At 41.5% G+C, this 18,449-nt stretch overlaps 1 protein-coding gene across 1 annotated transcript in view; it reads right to left on the bottom strand.

Annotated features, from left to right (window-relative positions):
• TGFBR2 (transforming growth factor beta receptor 2) overlaps positions 1 to 18,245 on the bottom strand; it is a 60,500-nt gene extending 42,255 nt beyond the window's left edge. The window contains exon 1 of the mRNA XM_059846800.1: positions 18,086 to 18,245. Coding sequence (XP_059702783.1) covers positions 18,086 to 18,179 — 94 coding nt within the window. The 5' untranslated portion in view covers positions 18,180 to 18,245. The remainder of the gene's footprint in view (positions 1 to 18,085) is intronic.
• Positions 18,246 to 18,449: the final 204 nt, after the last annotated feature.

Here is an 18,449-nt window from a genome sequence, read left to right as displayed (position 1 = left end):
CGCTGGGACTGCGGAGCATGCTGCACAGAGGGAGCCCTACCCTCAACTCCCGCAGACCACTGCACCACCAAAGACACATAGAAATCAAAAATAGTAACATACTTGCCTGGCCAAACACAAATGACACTCCTACAAGACTCGACTCTTGTTTAGTACAAGGCCTCATCCTGCCTAACTTTCTGAATAGCTACAAGTAGCTAAGTAACAAGTAACTGGCATACACACACCGTCCCACGAGTCCATTGCAATTAATTAACGGGGTGGAGGTTTTAAGGCTTTCATCAAATCCTGCTAAAGCTGGATCCTGTTAAATTTCCTCAATACAGGTTGTATTAGAAACAAGTCTAGTCAGACTCAAAATTGAGACTTACCACACAAAGTTGTTGTGATTTATTCAATTACTTTAAAATCAGCTACAAGCTCAAGAGGTCTGAATTCCGTGTGTGAAAAAAGCTTTTGTGTTACTTGATTATCTACCTGCAGCATTTTCAGCAGTAATAAGGAAGGCTGGATAGATAGCAAAAATAATCTCTTCCAAATGCAAAATGGAAATTATTTGAAGACTGTTCTCTACACTGGCAGTATACAGAAACTGAGGTGGCAAAAAGCCAAATCTTTCTGCTGAAACTGCAGTTAACTCTCTCTAGTTAACCCTTGCTACAGCTAAACTCCTGCCGAATGTATATCCTATACTGTATTCAAAAGAGCACACTAAGACAACTAAAACATTGAGGAAACTGTGAAAATAATAACTAGAAGCTGCCATGGCTTGCCAAGAGTTAATACAGGCAGGCAGATGTTTATCAATACTATTTGTTCATCCAGAAGACTGGCAGGCACTTCCAAACCCTCTCTGGTCTCAGAGACCTTCCTCCAGGAAAGGTTATGAGAACATGTTACTTTGGGGGAAGACTTTTGCTTGCTTTTTAAAGTAGTGAAAATGAAGCACAGACATAAAGACCGTGACAAATCACACAAAACAGGAAATTCAAAGTTACGTCTGACTCCCACAGGTTTCCTTTGATACAGCCAGGTTGCACGGTGAATCAGAAAAAGTATCACTCCTGTATTTGCCATTTTACACTTTTAATTCTCATTTTTAATAGCTTTACTAGTATGCCCTAAAAACTACTGACACACACTTTCCTGACAGGTTTAGAAGTCAGAAAGCCATACCCACCTTCCCTTTGGAAAGTCTCCTGCCACATGCAGGTTTACAGAGCCCTTATCAGATCCCTCCTTTGGGGATGCCACTGCAAAGGCCTGCTCACACACACGTCTGACATCTTCATTTTAATGTTCCTTTCTGATACAAAGAAACAACATATTTTGAGAACAACAATTGTCTGCCTCATGGAGAAATACTCAGACCATTTTCAGAAAAATGACAAATTTGTTTCTAAAGCGTTGTGAGCACAACAGATCTTCCCTTTCCCCCTTTTTTTCCTGTCTTTCTAGTGAGGCTATAGAGGAATATCTGCACAAAGAATTTTGAAAAAAACATCAGTCATGCTCCCCTGCTCGTTATTTGTTCACACCCCACTGCACTTTCTCCTGCCTCCCAGAGGAATCAGACCGCACCCTAGCACACCTCCCTCCCCCTCCAAAGGCCAGCCTGACCCAGAAGAGTTCTCCAGTCTAGACATCTATCTGACAGCACAAACACAATGAAGAATGTGGTATGAGGAGTGGCAGCCCACAGCTGGGGTAAGGCAAAACTGCATTTTTCAGCTGCAGCAGCAAGGGCTGAAAAGTCTCTGTGGATCTATGGCTGGAACTACTTCTGGGGAAAGGTCAGGCTGCCCAGCATGCCAGGGACATGGGGGACCTTTCTTCTGCTGCTGTCTCCAGCCCACAGTCTACTTTCAAATGTTATATACCCTGAGACAGATGTCACAGCCTTTCCAGGAGAGGAAACAGGGGTTCTGCAGTTAGTCTATTCTGCCAGGCATCATCACTGCAAGGACAGATGGGATTTGCTTAGGACTCATCAGCATGGCTTATGATGCTTTGGGGAGCATTCCAAGGACTGATGTTTCTTCCCAGACATATCTGCAGAAGCACCTCAGGCCTCATAGTTTAAATCCACTATAAAAGTGGATTCAAGGTTATTTTGATTTTGAGGTATAGAAAAGGCACTTTCGGTGTCTCAAGTTAACATTTTACAGGAGACATTTGAGATGACAGGTACTACCCTCTGTGACTGTTTCTTCAGCAGCACAAAGACCTATCAGATGCCTCCTCTTCACAAGATGCTGGAAGAGTCAGAGCAGTCTTGTATTTAGAATACAATTTTTTCAAGAGGAAGGATATTAAAGGGACAGAGAGTATGTGAAAGACATATCCTCTGTCTGACATGAAACATTTGATTTTGCTGCAGTTCTGTAATTCGAACACAAAAACTACAATTCAACCAGTCACCCCAATTCTGCTTTGTTTCAGGGGAAGTGTGATGAATATTTACCTGAAACTGCCACAAGTCTGGGAAAACACTCTGTAAACCCAGACAAAAGTTTTACCTTCTGTTCTGAAACTTCTGCTGAACTGCAAATTGTTTCTCTGATTTCAAATATCCTACTTTTAACTACAATTCCTTTCTCTAAACTGAAATCAAGAGCCCGTGGACCAAAGAAAAAACTTTAGTCAAAAAAAGCCAAACCCAAATAATGGATTAGGGATTTAAAAAGAAAAAAAAAGTAAATCAAAAGCAATCCTAAAATACCGCACAGAAATTGGAATAGGCTGCATCTGATCAAATATCAGTTTAAGCATCACATTTACAAGTAGGAAACACTGCAGAATTATGAAGCTCAAGGGGCAGAAATAGCATGAGTAAAACATAAAAAGACTTTATGTCCAATGGCATGGTCTGGAGCACATAAATAGCAGGCTTGCCATTCAGTGTTCTAATCTCACCTAGGCAGAGATATTAGAACAGAAGTTTCTCACTCTTTAACCACGCACAGCTCTGTAGTGAGCCTCTGGCCCTTCACAAGTGCGCCTTTTGTGCCAGCTGTGAGTTAGGGGGTGCTTTGTGCCTCCAACCAGAACCCACATTCTTCAGGCATGATCTCAGCAACCTGTACAGCCAGGATTGGAGCTGACAAAGCAAACTGGCTTCAGCAACAGCTCCTGAGGCCACCTTAAACAAGGATGAGGTCTGCATGGCAAGAGTCTCTATCTGCACAACAGAAAACTCTGTGTGCACTGGTTGCTGCTGAACCAAACCAGAATTTCCGTGGTATTTTGTAACACTCCAGTAAGTGTGGGGAGAAGCTGCGTGCACACAAAGGCTCACAGCTGCCCAATCAAAATAGGCATTTAAATGGATTAACCAGACAACTGTTCTTTCAAACTTGCAATCGTTACACAGCTACATAAATCAGAGGGATTTATAAATATTTGTTTTTGCAGATAAAAGGAAGATATCAGCGGGATTTTTTTAAAGTGTATTCTCTGCCACTATCTGTCCCTCCCTGCCATTAATGAACAAACAAACAAAAAAAAAAAAAAACCAAAACAAAACCAAGGATGTTAGGCATGCAAAATTTGTAGTAACAACTCTAAAATTGTCACTTGGGGATTTTGGTTTAAGCTTAATATAAAAAGACAACTTCCTAATGTAAGCAGCATGAAAGACCTGATTTTATTTAGGTTTTTTAAGACCTCTGAACTTGAGAAATATTTGAGAGATCTGGATTTAAAGTTACAGCACAGTCCATGACTAGAGGATGCTATTATGGAACTAGTTTACAAGATAACCTACCGATTATGATAAGCCAGAATTCTATGCAATTTCTTTCTCTAGAACTGAATATAATCCATCATTGCTAGTCTATTTGAAAAACTGTTTCCAAATAAGAAGACTCATTTAACAAATCCACATCCTCAACACAGGCACAGAGGCTCCTCTGTCAGCTACTGATGGGCAAACATGTTTATGCGGAAGCTCTGTTCAGAGCTCCTTTTTACTGTGAGAAGCCATTTTCCTTCAGGAAAATGGTGTTTATGAACCATTCTGTCCCCACACAGCAAGTTTTGAATGACAGATTCAGGAAAACAGTATTAAAAAGAAATTACTCTCTTTCATAATCCATCAGCTCAGCTAAAATAGTAAATCAGAGAAAAGTTAGACACAAATGTAATCCCCTAGGAGTAGAATCACTTTGAATAGATTTGAAGAAAAATACACATCCTTCTCAAATTCAGTAGCTTGGATGGTTATATTTGTCTCTGTCAAGTTACATGCAAAAAAGCAGAATAATAGAATTCAATACCCTGGGGACATGCTATCTTGATAGATGCATCTAACTGCCACAACTATTAATGGGAATTATATACTGAATATTGAGAAAAGGGCATATGCATAAAACTACACACTTCTAATGATATTCAACCTTAGGAAAACATTCTTTTTCAGACTTCTGATGCCAAGACCCTACTGCTGTGGCACACTGTTAGTGAGTTATCAGATTTCTTGGTAAAGAACTATCTCTCTCAACAAAGCAGCATCTCCTTTGTCTCCCAGAGGTAACTTTGCTAACATATCCCCCAGGCATTAGCTGCTCCTTTTCATGTATTTGCAAATTGCTCCCCCCAGTTACCTCTGAGACTGTGAATCACTAGCTGGTAATACCACCCTGCTGAAATAAGGGCACAAAATAAGGGCTCCTTCATTTCTATCTGAAATTTTTTATTTGAAATTTTACTGGGCTTAAAGGAAAATAAAAGCCATGAGTGAAACCTGCCCATTCTGAAATAAATAGGTGTTTCACCCTTAAATACCTCTCTTGGAGCTTCACTGGAAGGTCCTTATCTTTGCCATTATTTCTAAATCACATGCAAAGAGAATTCATTCACTATATCATAAAACTGAGTATTTTAAGGACACTTGAATCTATATGAGCGCATGGTCCACCCACATTAAAAAAAAAATTTACTGTGGACACTAAAAGACCTGCATGTAGGAATACAACACTTCTCATTCCATACAACAGCACATTACTCACTGCTTACAGCACCCAGCCCCTACCAGGGCTTGCATTACAATGTAAGGGGAGGACATTCCCACATTAGGTGCTGCTCAGCAGGAAGGGACTTGCCAATCTAAAATGTTTAGTCTGCCTGCCTGAAGATTTGTGAGGGACTGCAGGCTCTTACACTTCATTTATTATGAGGCAGAATATAATTGTAAATTTGAAATGTACACATCAAGTTGGATTTCCAGGGTTTTCCCCTCCCAGTTGCTTTATGTAATAGTTGTTTATTCTAAATTCACTATTTCAGTCCTCCAGCTATCTCTTCAGTGATTCTTAAGACCATAATCTTTCACCAGGACTCCAAGACAGCATATGCACTTGCAAGCTTGTTTAAAAGAAACATTGCAAAGAAAAGACTAATTTAAGTCTCTAAGAAACAATTCCTTCTATTGAAGAGAAAGCTGGGAAGAGATAAGACCGAATCACAAGAGTAAGTCTGCCAAGCAGCACCTCAGAACCTACCACCACCTCTCAATTTTCATCTGAATACTTCAAACTTCATCCAATTACTTCAACCATTTTTTTCCTAACAACTAAGAACTGTGAAAAGCAATATAAAATAGCACTTGATAAATTTTTAACCAGTGCAGTTCATTTCTGGCACAGTATTTTGTTCCTCTGCTACTACATAATCTACATAATGTTCCTGCTGCTGCAGGACAGAGGATGTTTATTGTCACATATATGAGTTAAATCTAATAGGATAAGATCTTCACCAGATGCTGTGATTTCTGAGTGTTGCTGTTGATGTTTAATATTTCATTGATGTTTAATATTTTAAAGTCATCAAATGTTTCTGGATATTGGTCATCATCATCCTTAATCTGGAGGGCACTTATTCAACTGTACAAACCAGTAGGAGTCTGCAGGATGTCTAAGGGCTTCTATGAAATGCCTTGATCTTTTTAATCAAATGCCAAGTGGTTTAATAATTACATCATGAAAATACTATTTCAACAACTGCCATTGAGGAAGCTGTGCATAACATGGTCACGGCAGCCGAGCCACTCAGCATCCCTTTAAACACCACGAGCCAGTTACATGCTTTGTTATGGTTTCTGGCAAAACTGCCCAGTGACATGGGCAGCTCATTCTCTAAACCAGTCACTTTGGCATTTCTCACAAATACTGCACTCATGTAGAACACAGTTTGTTTTTAAAAGTGCTCTCATAAGGCAAAACAATTCCAAGCTTTCCCAACACAGTAATAGCTTTGACTATACCAGAGGAAAGTGTTCCATAGCAATAGAGACATTGTTTAAATTCCTTGGATGTAAAATTTTATAACTCATGCATATTTGAAATATCCCTGTACAACATTAGTTAGCAGAACAGTTTAACTGTTTTGTTACTTCTGGAGATGCCAGTCTTAACTCTGAGAGGGATGTGAGTGATACCAGCCTGGTGGTAGAAACCTGCTGCATCAAAGATTCAAAGGTTGCAAGAGCTCTATGACTCTATGGATGGTATTCCCAGTCTGGCCTTCTGAAAGTGTAGCCATTCCACCCAGCTAGTTTTGCAAAGCCCTAACTTACCTGGGTGTGTGTTTATCAAGCCAAACCCTGTCTCAATTTAGAGACTCACATTGGAAAGACCATCACATGCCTTGGCTGTACTCTAATAATGAAAGTATCCTATTTGCTAAAAATGCACACCTTGTGTCTGGGGTTGTTTCACTCACCTACAGCTTCCATTTTTCAGAACGGATGCTTTTTCACCTTTCATAATAACCCCCCCCCCCCGCCCCCCTACCTGGAGTCTAAAATATCAAGTTAGCACACTTAAAACCCTATTTTCCACCAACTAACTGTAGCAAACTTCCATGTGAGCTCTGCTACCTACAGGCAGAGCAGATTCAGCCAGGTTGCACTACCTTAACTGTGCCTTAAGGCAAATTATCCCAGTTAGTGGTGTTTATGTTATTTATGGTAACTTAACAAGGCATGGCAAAGTGCCTGCATATCTGACCAATCTGACCAACCATATCTCATATCCAGCCAGAGAACAGCAGCTGTGGGTACTATCCCTGATTCTTCAGCTCTTCCTATGCCCAAAACCACAACAATCCATCATGTAGAAAAAGCAGGAAATTATTAACATTAAACTCTCATCTGAAAATGTGAAAAAGACAGCATGGTTCCAAACTAACAGTACCTCCTCCTTCCTTACCCACTGCAGGCTAAGGGCAGTAGAGTAGAAATTGATGCCCTGGTAGAAACAAACTATATCTCATTTTCAAAAGCACAGTGGAAACTTAAATCAAAATCCACCTTTTAAAGGGAAAAGTGATGATTGTATGGGTAGTCTAAGTACTCACACTAAGCAACAGCTTGGAAAAGCAGGTGTCAGTGCTTTCTATTTCTAGGTATGTGGTTATGATAGCGGTAAAGGTGCCTTGTCATTAGCTTTCAAGAGTAAGATACTTCAAATCTTAGTGGTTTGCTTCTAGCATTTGCTACCCACTACACCCATGAGAAGGCCAGTAAGTTTCTGCCTTTAAACCACCAGTAGGTACAAGCCTGATAATCATACTATAAGCCACCAGAAGAAAAATGTCTGGTTTGGGAATGTGCAAATTGGCTGAACCATGAATAATATATATCTGGACAATTGAGGGAAAAGTTAGGCCTTTGGCTGTCAAACAGAAGAAAGTTACCAAAGCTTCCATGTGCCTCACCAAGCTCCTGGCACGCAGCCTCTTAACTGGGAAAAAATAGGGGAGGAAAAAAGTGCTAATGTATTCTTGAACTTGACAGGGTGTTTGAGACTGTTGAGAATTTCTGGATGCTCTAAAGGCTTTAATCCAGAATTTCTGTAGAGAAAGAACAGGGGTTATGACTCTCTTTGAACCTCAGTTTCCCAATCACAATAGACAAGTGTTGAAACAATCTCTGTTCATTTCCCACAACTTCTAGAATTGTCTATAGAAACTGTAATTAGCACATCATGGCATTACTTTTTAGTCACATATTAAGCAACACAAGTTGAAACTGTGGAAATACTAATATAAATGATTGTACTGAAGTTTAATGGTGGCCTCAAAAATACAATGGATGAAATCATGGGAAGCTGGAAACCTGTGTTTGAATCTCTAAAGGCTGAGGCTTCTCATTTCCTAGTTCACTGCTTTAACCATAGGCTTAGATGCAAAAGTTGTTCTTAGCTGTAAGTCACCAACAAATCTTGTCTCCTTCTCTCCTTGTCTTTCTGTCTCCTTCTCCCATGTAAAATAAAGAGCCTCTAATCTCCTCCAGTCTGTATAGGAGGAACACTCATGTCTAATACAGGTACTTAGAAATCTTTTTAGGGTCAAGTGCATTTTTTTTTTTAAATAACAGGATATGCCTGATTCTTCATTCTGAACCCCACTTCCTGAATATTGGTGATTTAGCTGGAATCACATTCTTATTTTCCTTCACAAACATTAAAATCAGGGGACATACATGTACAAGAATCCCTAGGCTGCTTCTGCACTAATAAATATTCATCATACCAATGCAGCCTCAGGGAAAAGGGAGAACAGCAAAGACCCCAGCTAGCCAGAAACCTTAAAGCAAAAGTATAAAATGTGAGAAGTAATGCGAGTGTGTGAGCAAGAAGGTGATGGAGAAAGAAAAACAAAAAAAAAGGAAACACATTTTGGTTCTATGTTGTTTTCCAGAAGAGTTACTCTTCCTGCTGAATGTCTTCCCATATCTATTATCCAGAGCAAAGAGAGAGCAGATATGGCTTTAGTTACAACCAGACAGTGTGGTATTCCTGTTTACATGCAAACTTGGGTTATGATAGCTCTGAAAGCCTCATGGCCTGGCACTACTTACCAGATGAGAATACTACAAATGCAATAAAAGGATCAGCTTCCCAGATTTTTGACTTAAGGCATTCCCTTGTGGTAAAGCTGGGTGAGGAAATGGAAGAATAGACTGAGGGGAAGAAGGGAAATTCAATAGCCCAGAAGCATGTATTGCTGACCTAGTTACTCTGTGAAGGCTTAAATAAAGAAGCTTACAAAGTCATGACTATTACATGGTCCCCTCTGATCTTTTCATGAGGATGAGAAATGGTTGTTTTCAGTTTAGAAAGGAAAAAAGATTCTGTATGTAGAGTGTCTCTTTGTTGTGCTGTGAACTCCCTGGAGAGAATATCAGTCACCCTGCAGGGGCTGGAATAATGAATGAATCCATCAGGGAACCGGCTTTCTTCTCCTGTGACATGCTTTGGGGGACCACCCACACACATGTCAACCCTTTTTCTGCAAAGTGCTGCCTCTAAAGCCTTCCCCTGTCTCAGCCAGCAAAGATCCTTCATCCTAGAGCCTTTCATTGATGGAGTTTAGATACTCTCAGGCTGAGGAGTGACATGACCATGGGTCTCCCACTTTCAGGGCAAAAGCTCTAACCACTGTAGGAAAAGAAGTCAAGGCAACCGTGAAAATTGGTAATAGGAGCTGTGGAGAGGTAGAAGATACACAGCAGGGCAGCTGGCCCACTGCCACAGCATGGTCACTGCAGAATCACAGACCCCCTTGTATGCCAGAGACAAATGAGAAGGGTAATTGCTGCATGCTGGTGGGCAGAACCGGTCAAACGGAATAAAAGATCAACCACCACCTGCAAATGACAGCTCTTCTCCATTGGTTCCTGACTGCAGATTGTTCAAAATCTTTCAAAATTACATGAAATGTTTCCCATTAGTGAAACACACAAAGATTTACTCCTTACTTCCTGCACCCTTTCTGTAAGTTTGTCAAGAAGAATGGGACACTCTGAAATCACTACCCAGTCGCATTAAAGAAAGCTTAAGATAGCTACAGAGCTGAGAGCAGAGCATCCCAAGCCGAACCTGAATTTGCACAATGGATCCTAACTGCATAAAGAAGGAATATTTCAAGAGACTAGACAGGTGGAGGAAAAAAGCTGGGAAAGGAAAAAATGTAGTTACATCTATCCTATTTCCCCAAGCACGGACTCAGGGGCCAGAAGTTATTCGCGTACACTGCTGGCTACAGTACTTGTAGGTACGCTGAGTCCTGATGTAACTATGACTTCACATTTTCTCCAGCCACAAAGCTCCCAAAGCATATGGAAGTTGGTCAGGACAGCCTGGTAATGCTAAAATCAGGAGGGCAGCCAAAATGGTAAGAAATTTAATCTTCCTTTAAGAACTAAGACCTGTCTTAAATTGTTGCCAAAGCAGTGCTATCCAAACCACTGATGTACTGCAACTTTATGTAACAAGTTTTCAACAGTATCTAAGCTGCTAATTAGGCGCAGGGATCAGACCAGATCAGTATCTCGAGACACACAGGAATCCTGGATAGCTGCTTCTGCTTTCTTTGGAAATAACCAGCAGAGATAACCCATTACTAATCATCTGTGGTCTGCTTCAAAGTTCGGCCCCTTGTACAGCAACATTAAAGTTGTGCTTATATTAGTTAGTGAGATGAAATCTACAAAATTGCCACATTATCATCCAAAAGCCCCAGGCACCATCAAACCATGCCAACAGGTGATGTATAGGCATGATGAATTTAATCCCATTCTGGGCTGCAGAATCCATAGCAGGATTAAAACTGGAGGCAGATGGCTCACCTGCATTTCACATCTAAAATATTTAGATCCAGGAGAATTACAGGTCAACACTTGATAAATCTAACTGAGGTTTTTTTTAGCCTTTTATTGCTAAGTCAATAAATTGAGTACCAGCTCACTTATGATCCTTCTGGGTAAAATGCTAAACAAAATTAAAAACAACATCCACATTCTGAGAAGGCATTTGTTCTTTAGTCCTCATTTCACATTCTCCACTTTTCTTCCTTATTAACTACACAGCACTAGAAGCTTATGAGGGAGCTTCAGTTTTCATACATCTTTGGAAATGCACACAAGTGTTTTCAGAGGAAAGGCCTGGTCTTGATAAGAAATCATCCTTCTTATATATTTATCTTTTTCTGGGACTACCTATCCCACATCAATTCATCTGCATCCTCCCAAATGCCCCTACCATGACTCTTCCTGGGCAAAAATCCTTAATGATACCTTACAAGAAGTTTGGAAGTGTCCTCTTTCTGAAATCTCCCATTCTTAATGTTCCGAGGACTTCAAAAAACTGCAGTCAAATTACTCTCTAGCTCCAAGAAAGAGAACCAGATCACTCTGGCTCCTGTAAGACTGATACCACAAAAGCCCCCTCGAGGGAATTACAGCCTCATAACATACAGTTGCCTATTATTTATTCTGTGGCCAGATTCTGCCAGCTGGTATAAATCAGGGCAGGTTCCTCTGCTTCAACAGAGGAAGCTGATTTATGCCAGCTGACAGCCTGGCTGCACGTGCTCCACTTGCACAATGCTAGTTTTTAAAGGGACCTGTTAAAGTGCCCCAGGCACGTAAGAACCACGCTCGGGTCTTTACTTGGAAAATGTTGCTCTGAGGAATAGAACTGTGAGACCTTCCTGCTGCTCTCTGGGTGTACTGCTCAAATTCACAGAAGAAAGTCTCTAAGCCCTGACAGAGCCACCATGACCTTGGGAACAAATCTGCGTTTTCTAACGTCCCCTGCAGAGACCAGTTTTTTTCAACTGAGTTTTAATGCTGCATCAAACAAAGCCCATGGGAATATCAATGCAAAGTTTTGGAAGAACTGATCAGCTGCAGAGAGGGCAGAATTGATCCTTCAAAACTTGTGTTACTGGTAACTATAAACACATTATAAAGAATGTGGTGTGACTTGTAAATCACTGGCTAAACGTATAGCTTTGGCTGCTTGATAAATCTTTCTTTTTTACCTTAAAATCTCAGGTATCTACTTAAGAGAACAGGCAAACAGCTCATTTGAGGGTGTGTGCTGAAGTGCTTGGGTACAAAGAGAAGAGAGGAGGAATAGAAGAACGCTTTCTAATACCTCTGGTTTCAGATTGCCATTGGAAAGGCACAGTGTTAATCCCAGGTGTCATGGTAGGGATGTAACTGCTGGGTTCTTAACTGAAGCATGCTTTAAGTGTGAGGAAGCAGACTCCTCTATCTGCTCCTGAAATCTATTAGTTTCAGTCCAATTTTTGCCAAAACACTGCTCTGGGTGAGCAGAGAATTGGAATCCTGGAATCAGACTAACAGGACTGTTAATAATCAAAATTGTGGTTCCTTTGCATAACACAAATTTCTGAATACAGCTTGTTATTATGATATGAAACAAAGACTAGAAGACTCAAGCCATTCAGAGCACTGCCATTCCCACCCAACAAGGAGTAAATGAACACATGGCTACAGGTCAACCTTAAAAACCCTGTCAGGGGAATGTTTTTCCTGCCCCACAAAGTGCTTCAATATTTCATACATTCTCATATTCACAATAAGGCGAAACCAAAATCATTTGAGGTGTTAGATATGGGGATATGTATATATGCATACCCAGTGAGAGTGACAGCCCTCCAATATCCTGGGGAGAGTGGATAGGGGGAGCTCCAGTTTCAAACGTGCATTTTGTGGGTCAGACCATGCACTAATCCCACCTTTCTTCCACTGACCAGTGTTTAGTCTAATTATTGATTAATGATTTTTTTTTTTTATCTTTCTATATCAGAAATTCCATTGTGGACTAGGGAAGAACCAAAAAAAAAAAAAAAAAGGAAATGTTTCCTGATGAAAGTTTAATGGAAACTGGTACATTTCCACAAATTGTCTCAGTTTTGACGAATCAGCATTTTCCCATGAAAAACAGTGTCAAAAACTCTCAACCAGCTCTAATTCCAACCAGATTAACTCAGGGATGAATGCCAGCAGGAAGTTCTTGCTAAATACCAGTTGTTTGAGCAAGGGAAAACTACGTCTTCCTGAGACGATCTTCCCAGAGGTGAAAAGGCTTTAAAACCCAAATGAAAAAAGGACAGGTAGTTCCAGCTGTAACAACTACAGTGGCATTCACAGCAAGAGAAAGAGCAAGGAAATGGCATATTAAAAAATATGCATGAACATGGACAAATCAGCAACTAGTACTTCCCCTGACATGGCTAATGTTATCATTTCTTAAAATCTAGAACAGTTGCTAAAGCTTTGCAGCAATGCAAAGAAGCTTACACTCGCCTATATGAACTGCTGGACAGGGCCCTTAAAACATGCTTCAATTTCAATTCTGCTTAAATCTCTAGAAGTTAATGGACACATACAAATGATGAGCATGCTGTCACCAGGAAAAAATGGAATTAAGCAATTCCTGGTGAGATTTGTTAGTTCTAACAGATGAGAGATTCCATCAGTGGATGGCGTTTGAAGCTATTTGCTATCTTTACATAACTTACCCTCAACATCTGTACACAACTAAAACCGTGTTCTTTCAGGCAGTAGGATATAAAATGTTGTACTCAACAAATGCCAGTGCTGCTGCTCTGTTGCTATGCCAGAGTGCAGACATAATATGAAAAACAACTGCTGAAGTCTTAGCTGGATCACTGAGAACCCAATTCTGCAGATGTTTAGTGCCAACCCATTGCTTACAGTGGCATTTGCCCTGTCTCAGTGTGAACGCCCACTCCTTGCTGTAAAAGCAATCTATCCCCTGTAGTAAGAAGCTTCTCTGCTGTTTCTTAAGACAACACCTGCCAGTGAAATTAAACTTCCAAAGGACTTTGGCTGTCAAAGCCAAGACATACTCTTTCTGATTTATTTTAGTCTATTTTAACCTTCCAGAACAAGAGTTCATAGAAAGGCGCAAGTATTTTTTCTCCGCCTTTTATTTTATTCTTGAAACCATTTTATAAGGTTTTAAAAATAATTTCCCATTATCCTATAGGAAAAAAATCCCACAAAGCAAAAAAAACTCTCTAATACCAGCAAAATTTAAGGCTAAAGATCAATTAAGTAACCTAAATCTCAGCGCTCACTCTCTTAGACTAGGATTCAGCCAACTTTCTTTTTCATATCGGGACTGGCTGTCCACTGCTTTGTGCTGGGAACCCCTTGTATTCTACAACATCTTTAGAGCCTGGTTGATACCTCAGTCAATTTTACTGAGTTTGCAATGCTCTGGCCATACCTAATGTTCCTGGGATGTGCCTACCTGGGTATTTCCCCGGAGTCAAGAGGCTCCTCTGTGGCAAAGGAAATGACGCTGCTGTCTCCCACCTGCTTCAGGGCACCCTTTCATTCCTCTGCTTGTCAGGTGCCAGAAGGGCTGTGGGAACCATGGGCAAATCAGGGCTGTAGCAGCCCATGTCCCCACTGCTGATCCTGGGACCACGGAGGTGGCTGGAAGCCCTGCCTTTCATGTGGGCTGGACTGTGGCCATGCCAGCCAGGGTGGAGATTGCATGATCACTTTCTTCAGAATCTGTCACTGCACGAGTGAGCATGTTTCATACCTAGCTGATATAAATGCACCCTGTAATGCAAGATCCAAGAGTAACAGATTGGGCACAACTTGTTGGTTTTGCTCATTTTGGCAGTACTGGAAGTAAGGCACAGCTCTTCTGAGGTCGGAGAAGTGGCAGTGAATGTTAGCAGAGTGCATGTAGTACATACATACATTACTGAGAAAAGAGTTCCGAAAAAAAAACCCCAAAAACCAAATCAACAAAGTATCACTTTAAAAATATCTTGCAGAGGAAATGTAAGCATCGGAAACTCCAACAACTGGTGCTACAGTGATACTATGCTCTTTTTTTCCTCCCCTCAAAAGAGCAAATGCTTTCTAAAAGTCTTTGAAAAAAACTTGCAAAAACCCTCACAAACCAAACCATGAGAAATTTTCCTTCTGGTAAGAGCCTGACACCATATTTCCTCCTCTGTTCAGAGTTAACCTTGTCACAATGACAACTTATATTAGGCACCATTATAGGATGCTGCATCTTTGAAACTGTAACAATTCATCCCAGAAAGGAGTATTTCATTTTAAAGCAATGTTGTTTGACTAAATATACGTCATATAATAGTAAGTGTTTATAAAATATAAGTGAAAAAATACTATGAATATGAAAAACTCTGAATTACTCCATTGCCCTTTTTTTGAAATTACTTTTGAAACTGTTTCAGGAAACCTGCTATAACTCTGTTCATTTGCAGCAGCTTAAGATCTGGCTCATAATTTTTTTAATAGAAACCATTCCGATATGAAATTCACCACCTGAGTATTGGAGAATCTTGTTAATGCCAATGAACAAAATATAGCAAGTAAACAAAAGTGTTTTTCCAAGTCTTAGGTATAAAAAGTCTCACAATTCAAGGATACCCCATAAATAGAAGAAAATGCAATATCATCTCTGATACTTCCCTCCTGAAATACCTGGAAAAATGCCACTTTTAATGGGGGGCAGGAATGCATTTTAGACTCAATCCTGTTACAAACATGTTCCATCCCGTTACAAGATGTTTGCTCTCCTACTTCCCTTTTGAAAATATCTGAAGCTCTAAATTTGATTTTCACACTATAAAATTAACTAACTCTGATATGGCTTTCAAAAAATAGACAATAATGCAAATAGAGTTTGGCTGAATGGAGATATTAAGTTCCTGATGTTCAGAGATTAACAATTATTATGTGGATGATTCCAAGGAACAAATTTCTGGTTATGATAACCCAAAGACAAACTACAAATTCATATTCACTTGAAAACTAACACCAATTTCTTACCTGGGCAATCCTGTTTTGTACTGCCATTAATTGATAAAATGCTCAATAAATCATTCAAAATCATTAAAAAAAAAAATCACACCTTGCCCCTTTATGCAAAACAGTCAATAACTTCTGTGTAGTACAGGACATGAGAGTATCTTTTTCAAAGGAGTTAATTCCTATTGAACCTGTTCATGAATTTGTTGATTGGTCCAGAATCTTTATGAGAATGTCATTCTTGTCTAATATTTTTCTGTGAAGGATGTTAAAATGAAAATTTATCTGGTGCTTTTTTAACTAGCCATCTGGTTAGTTACCAGGCATATCTGGAAATTAAGCTCTTCTGAGACTGATATATCTCCTTTTTTTTCAGCCTCGCTATACTGACGAATTATTACAAAATAAGCACCTTTTCTCTTTTTTTTCTGTTTTGTTTTCTCCCAAGCATTTGTCAGCTCCAATTTTCATTCTGGTGCCAAATAACTACCAACATCCAAACCTCACACTTTCTGCTCCACAGAACTGTTGCTTTCTGATCAACTCTTCTGCCATAATTGAATTCTATGGCACAATAGAATCCCATGGTGATTATCAAAACAGCTTTTGAAGATATGGGATAGATTATCTGACAAGAGGTCTACTCAGTTTTGGTTATTGTAGGCTATAGATGAAGATGAGTATGAAAAATGCTGGAATTGTAACTATTTATGTTCTTTTTCCTTACTGGACCTATGACAAGAAAGAAACAAACTCTTGAGCCATGCCTGCTTTTAAAAATTGACCCATCGTTTGAGACTGTCTATAACTGATTGAGTGGGAAAAAAACCCCAGAAAAACTATAATAATAAATAACACAAGACAAACAAAAGATGAGCTTCTCCATTTAAAGTTTTTTGTGATGGGAATCTGCAAAAGTTTGAGGCTGGGGTCAAATTAAAGGCCATATCTAGTTGAGTATGGTTTATGTTAATGAAAAATTATAGAATATATATATATATAATATTAAAAAGAAGCTACACACCTCAAATTTAATATAATTTTGAGTTGTGGGACACCCTATTCTCTTATTCTTACACTGTTCTTTTTTCCTGCTCTATGTTTTCATGAGTAACTTTGCAGGTATGCAAAACCTGTTGACTTTGACAGGGCTGTTAATGAAGCATAAAGTTAGTCAAAACTGCACATAGCTAAAGGCAGTAGCTATTCAGGAGTTATCCACTTTATGTTATTATGTTTAAGCTAAAATTTGGGATCAACTACTGACCGTGAATGGACCAGACAGGAGAATCAGAGGGCCCAGGGCAAAGTTTGTAGAAGCCCAGGTGTCTGCACACCTTACCTGAAGACTAAAACTTGATGTGCCATTACAAGACGTCTTAGAAAGCTACTTAATTCTTCACATGTGTTTCAGATGCACTTTGCTGCTATCTCCTGTTCTCTTTTTAGGTTCACCACTTGTTCTGCAACATGATTTAGGGCCTAACCTTGATATTATAGATGTTAATTCACAGATGTGGGTAACTACTGGTAGGACAGAGATGGAAAGCCGCTCAGGGCAGGAATCTTATTTTTGCAGCAGAACTTTAGGCTCATAGTATATTATAAACTATGATATGAAGAATACTGCATGCTGCAGACCCCAAAAACCTATATAAAGATGTCTTGGTAGAAGCAGGGTAAGGATTATAAAGTGTCACTTTAAAAGTGAGTCGAACAACATGCACAGTCAGTGCTGGAGGAATGAGTGCTCTTCAGTCCAACTGCTCACAGCCACGGCTAAACTCCGCTCTTAGCAGAAACTCTCACGAAACCTAAGTTTTGGTAACCAACTGCAGACCCACGCAGCAGCGGGCTCTGTGGCCACGCTCAGGCCCTCTCTCCGAGAGCCACCCGCGGCTCCTCCGGCCGTGTGGCCGCGGCGGTGCAGCACCGCCGGTGCCGGGCCGGGCGGCGGTGCCGGGGCCGGAGCGCGCTGCCAAGGCCGGGGTCCCCGGCCCTCGCCCCGGCCCGGCCCTGCGCACGGGGCCGCACCGGCTGCGGGAGCCGCCGCATCAGCTGCGGGCAGGGCCTGCAGCCCTTCCCCCGGCCACCGCAAGCAGCCCCCAGATGCCCTCTCCGGGCTCCTCCGGCCCGAGCAGACCCGGCTGATTTCCTGCCCAATCCGCTCCTTTCTGCCCCCTATTCCCTCCACGGACGGACCTCAGCTTTGGCCGCGGAACCCCGAGATTCCCAGACCTTTCTTCCCCTCTAACTCTCCCGCAGGGCCATCAACAAACACGCTCACCCCCTCCCGAAATGTTTCCAGCCTCAAAACTTTCTTAGCAACCGTGTCCCCCGCCTCCCGCGGCGGACGCCTGTCCCTCGCCGCCTGCCCCCGTCCCCTCCCGCCCCGCTCCGGCCCCGGCAGCTGTCAAGAGGCAGCGCGGGCCGGCGCGCACTTACCCCGGAGCAGAGCTGGGACCGAGCTGCCCATGAGCACCCAGAGGGAAAGGCGCAGCAGCAGCCGCCGCAGGCTCCTCGGCAGCCGGGGAGTCATCGCGGAGCCGGATCGGCGCGGCCGGCGAGCCGCGGGCGGGGCGCGGGGGCGGCGGGGAGGCCGCGGCGGCGGTGGCGGGGCTGGCGGGGAGCGGGGCTGCGCCGCTCCGCTGCTCGGGACCGCGGGTGACTCACTGAAACTTCACTTCGGCGCTGCAGGGGAAACAGGAAATCTTAAACTTCGCAAACAGCTGGGCAGGACTTTCTTACTCTTACAGTAGTTCCTTCTCCCCCTTCCCACAGTCACCCCCTCCCCTGCTCTCGCCCTTTT

The sequence above is a fragment of the Haemorhous mexicanus genome, chromosome 1, assembly GCF_027477595.1.
Source record: "Haemorhous mexicanus isolate bHaeMex1 chromosome 1, bHaeMex1.pri, whole genome shotgun sequence".
NCBI lineage: Eukaryota > Metazoa > Chordata > Aves > Passeriformes > Fringillidae > Haemorhous > Haemorhous mexicanus.
The sequence above is the reverse complement of the archived record's forward strand: the minus strand, read 5'-3'. Positions and strand labels throughout refer to the sequence as shown.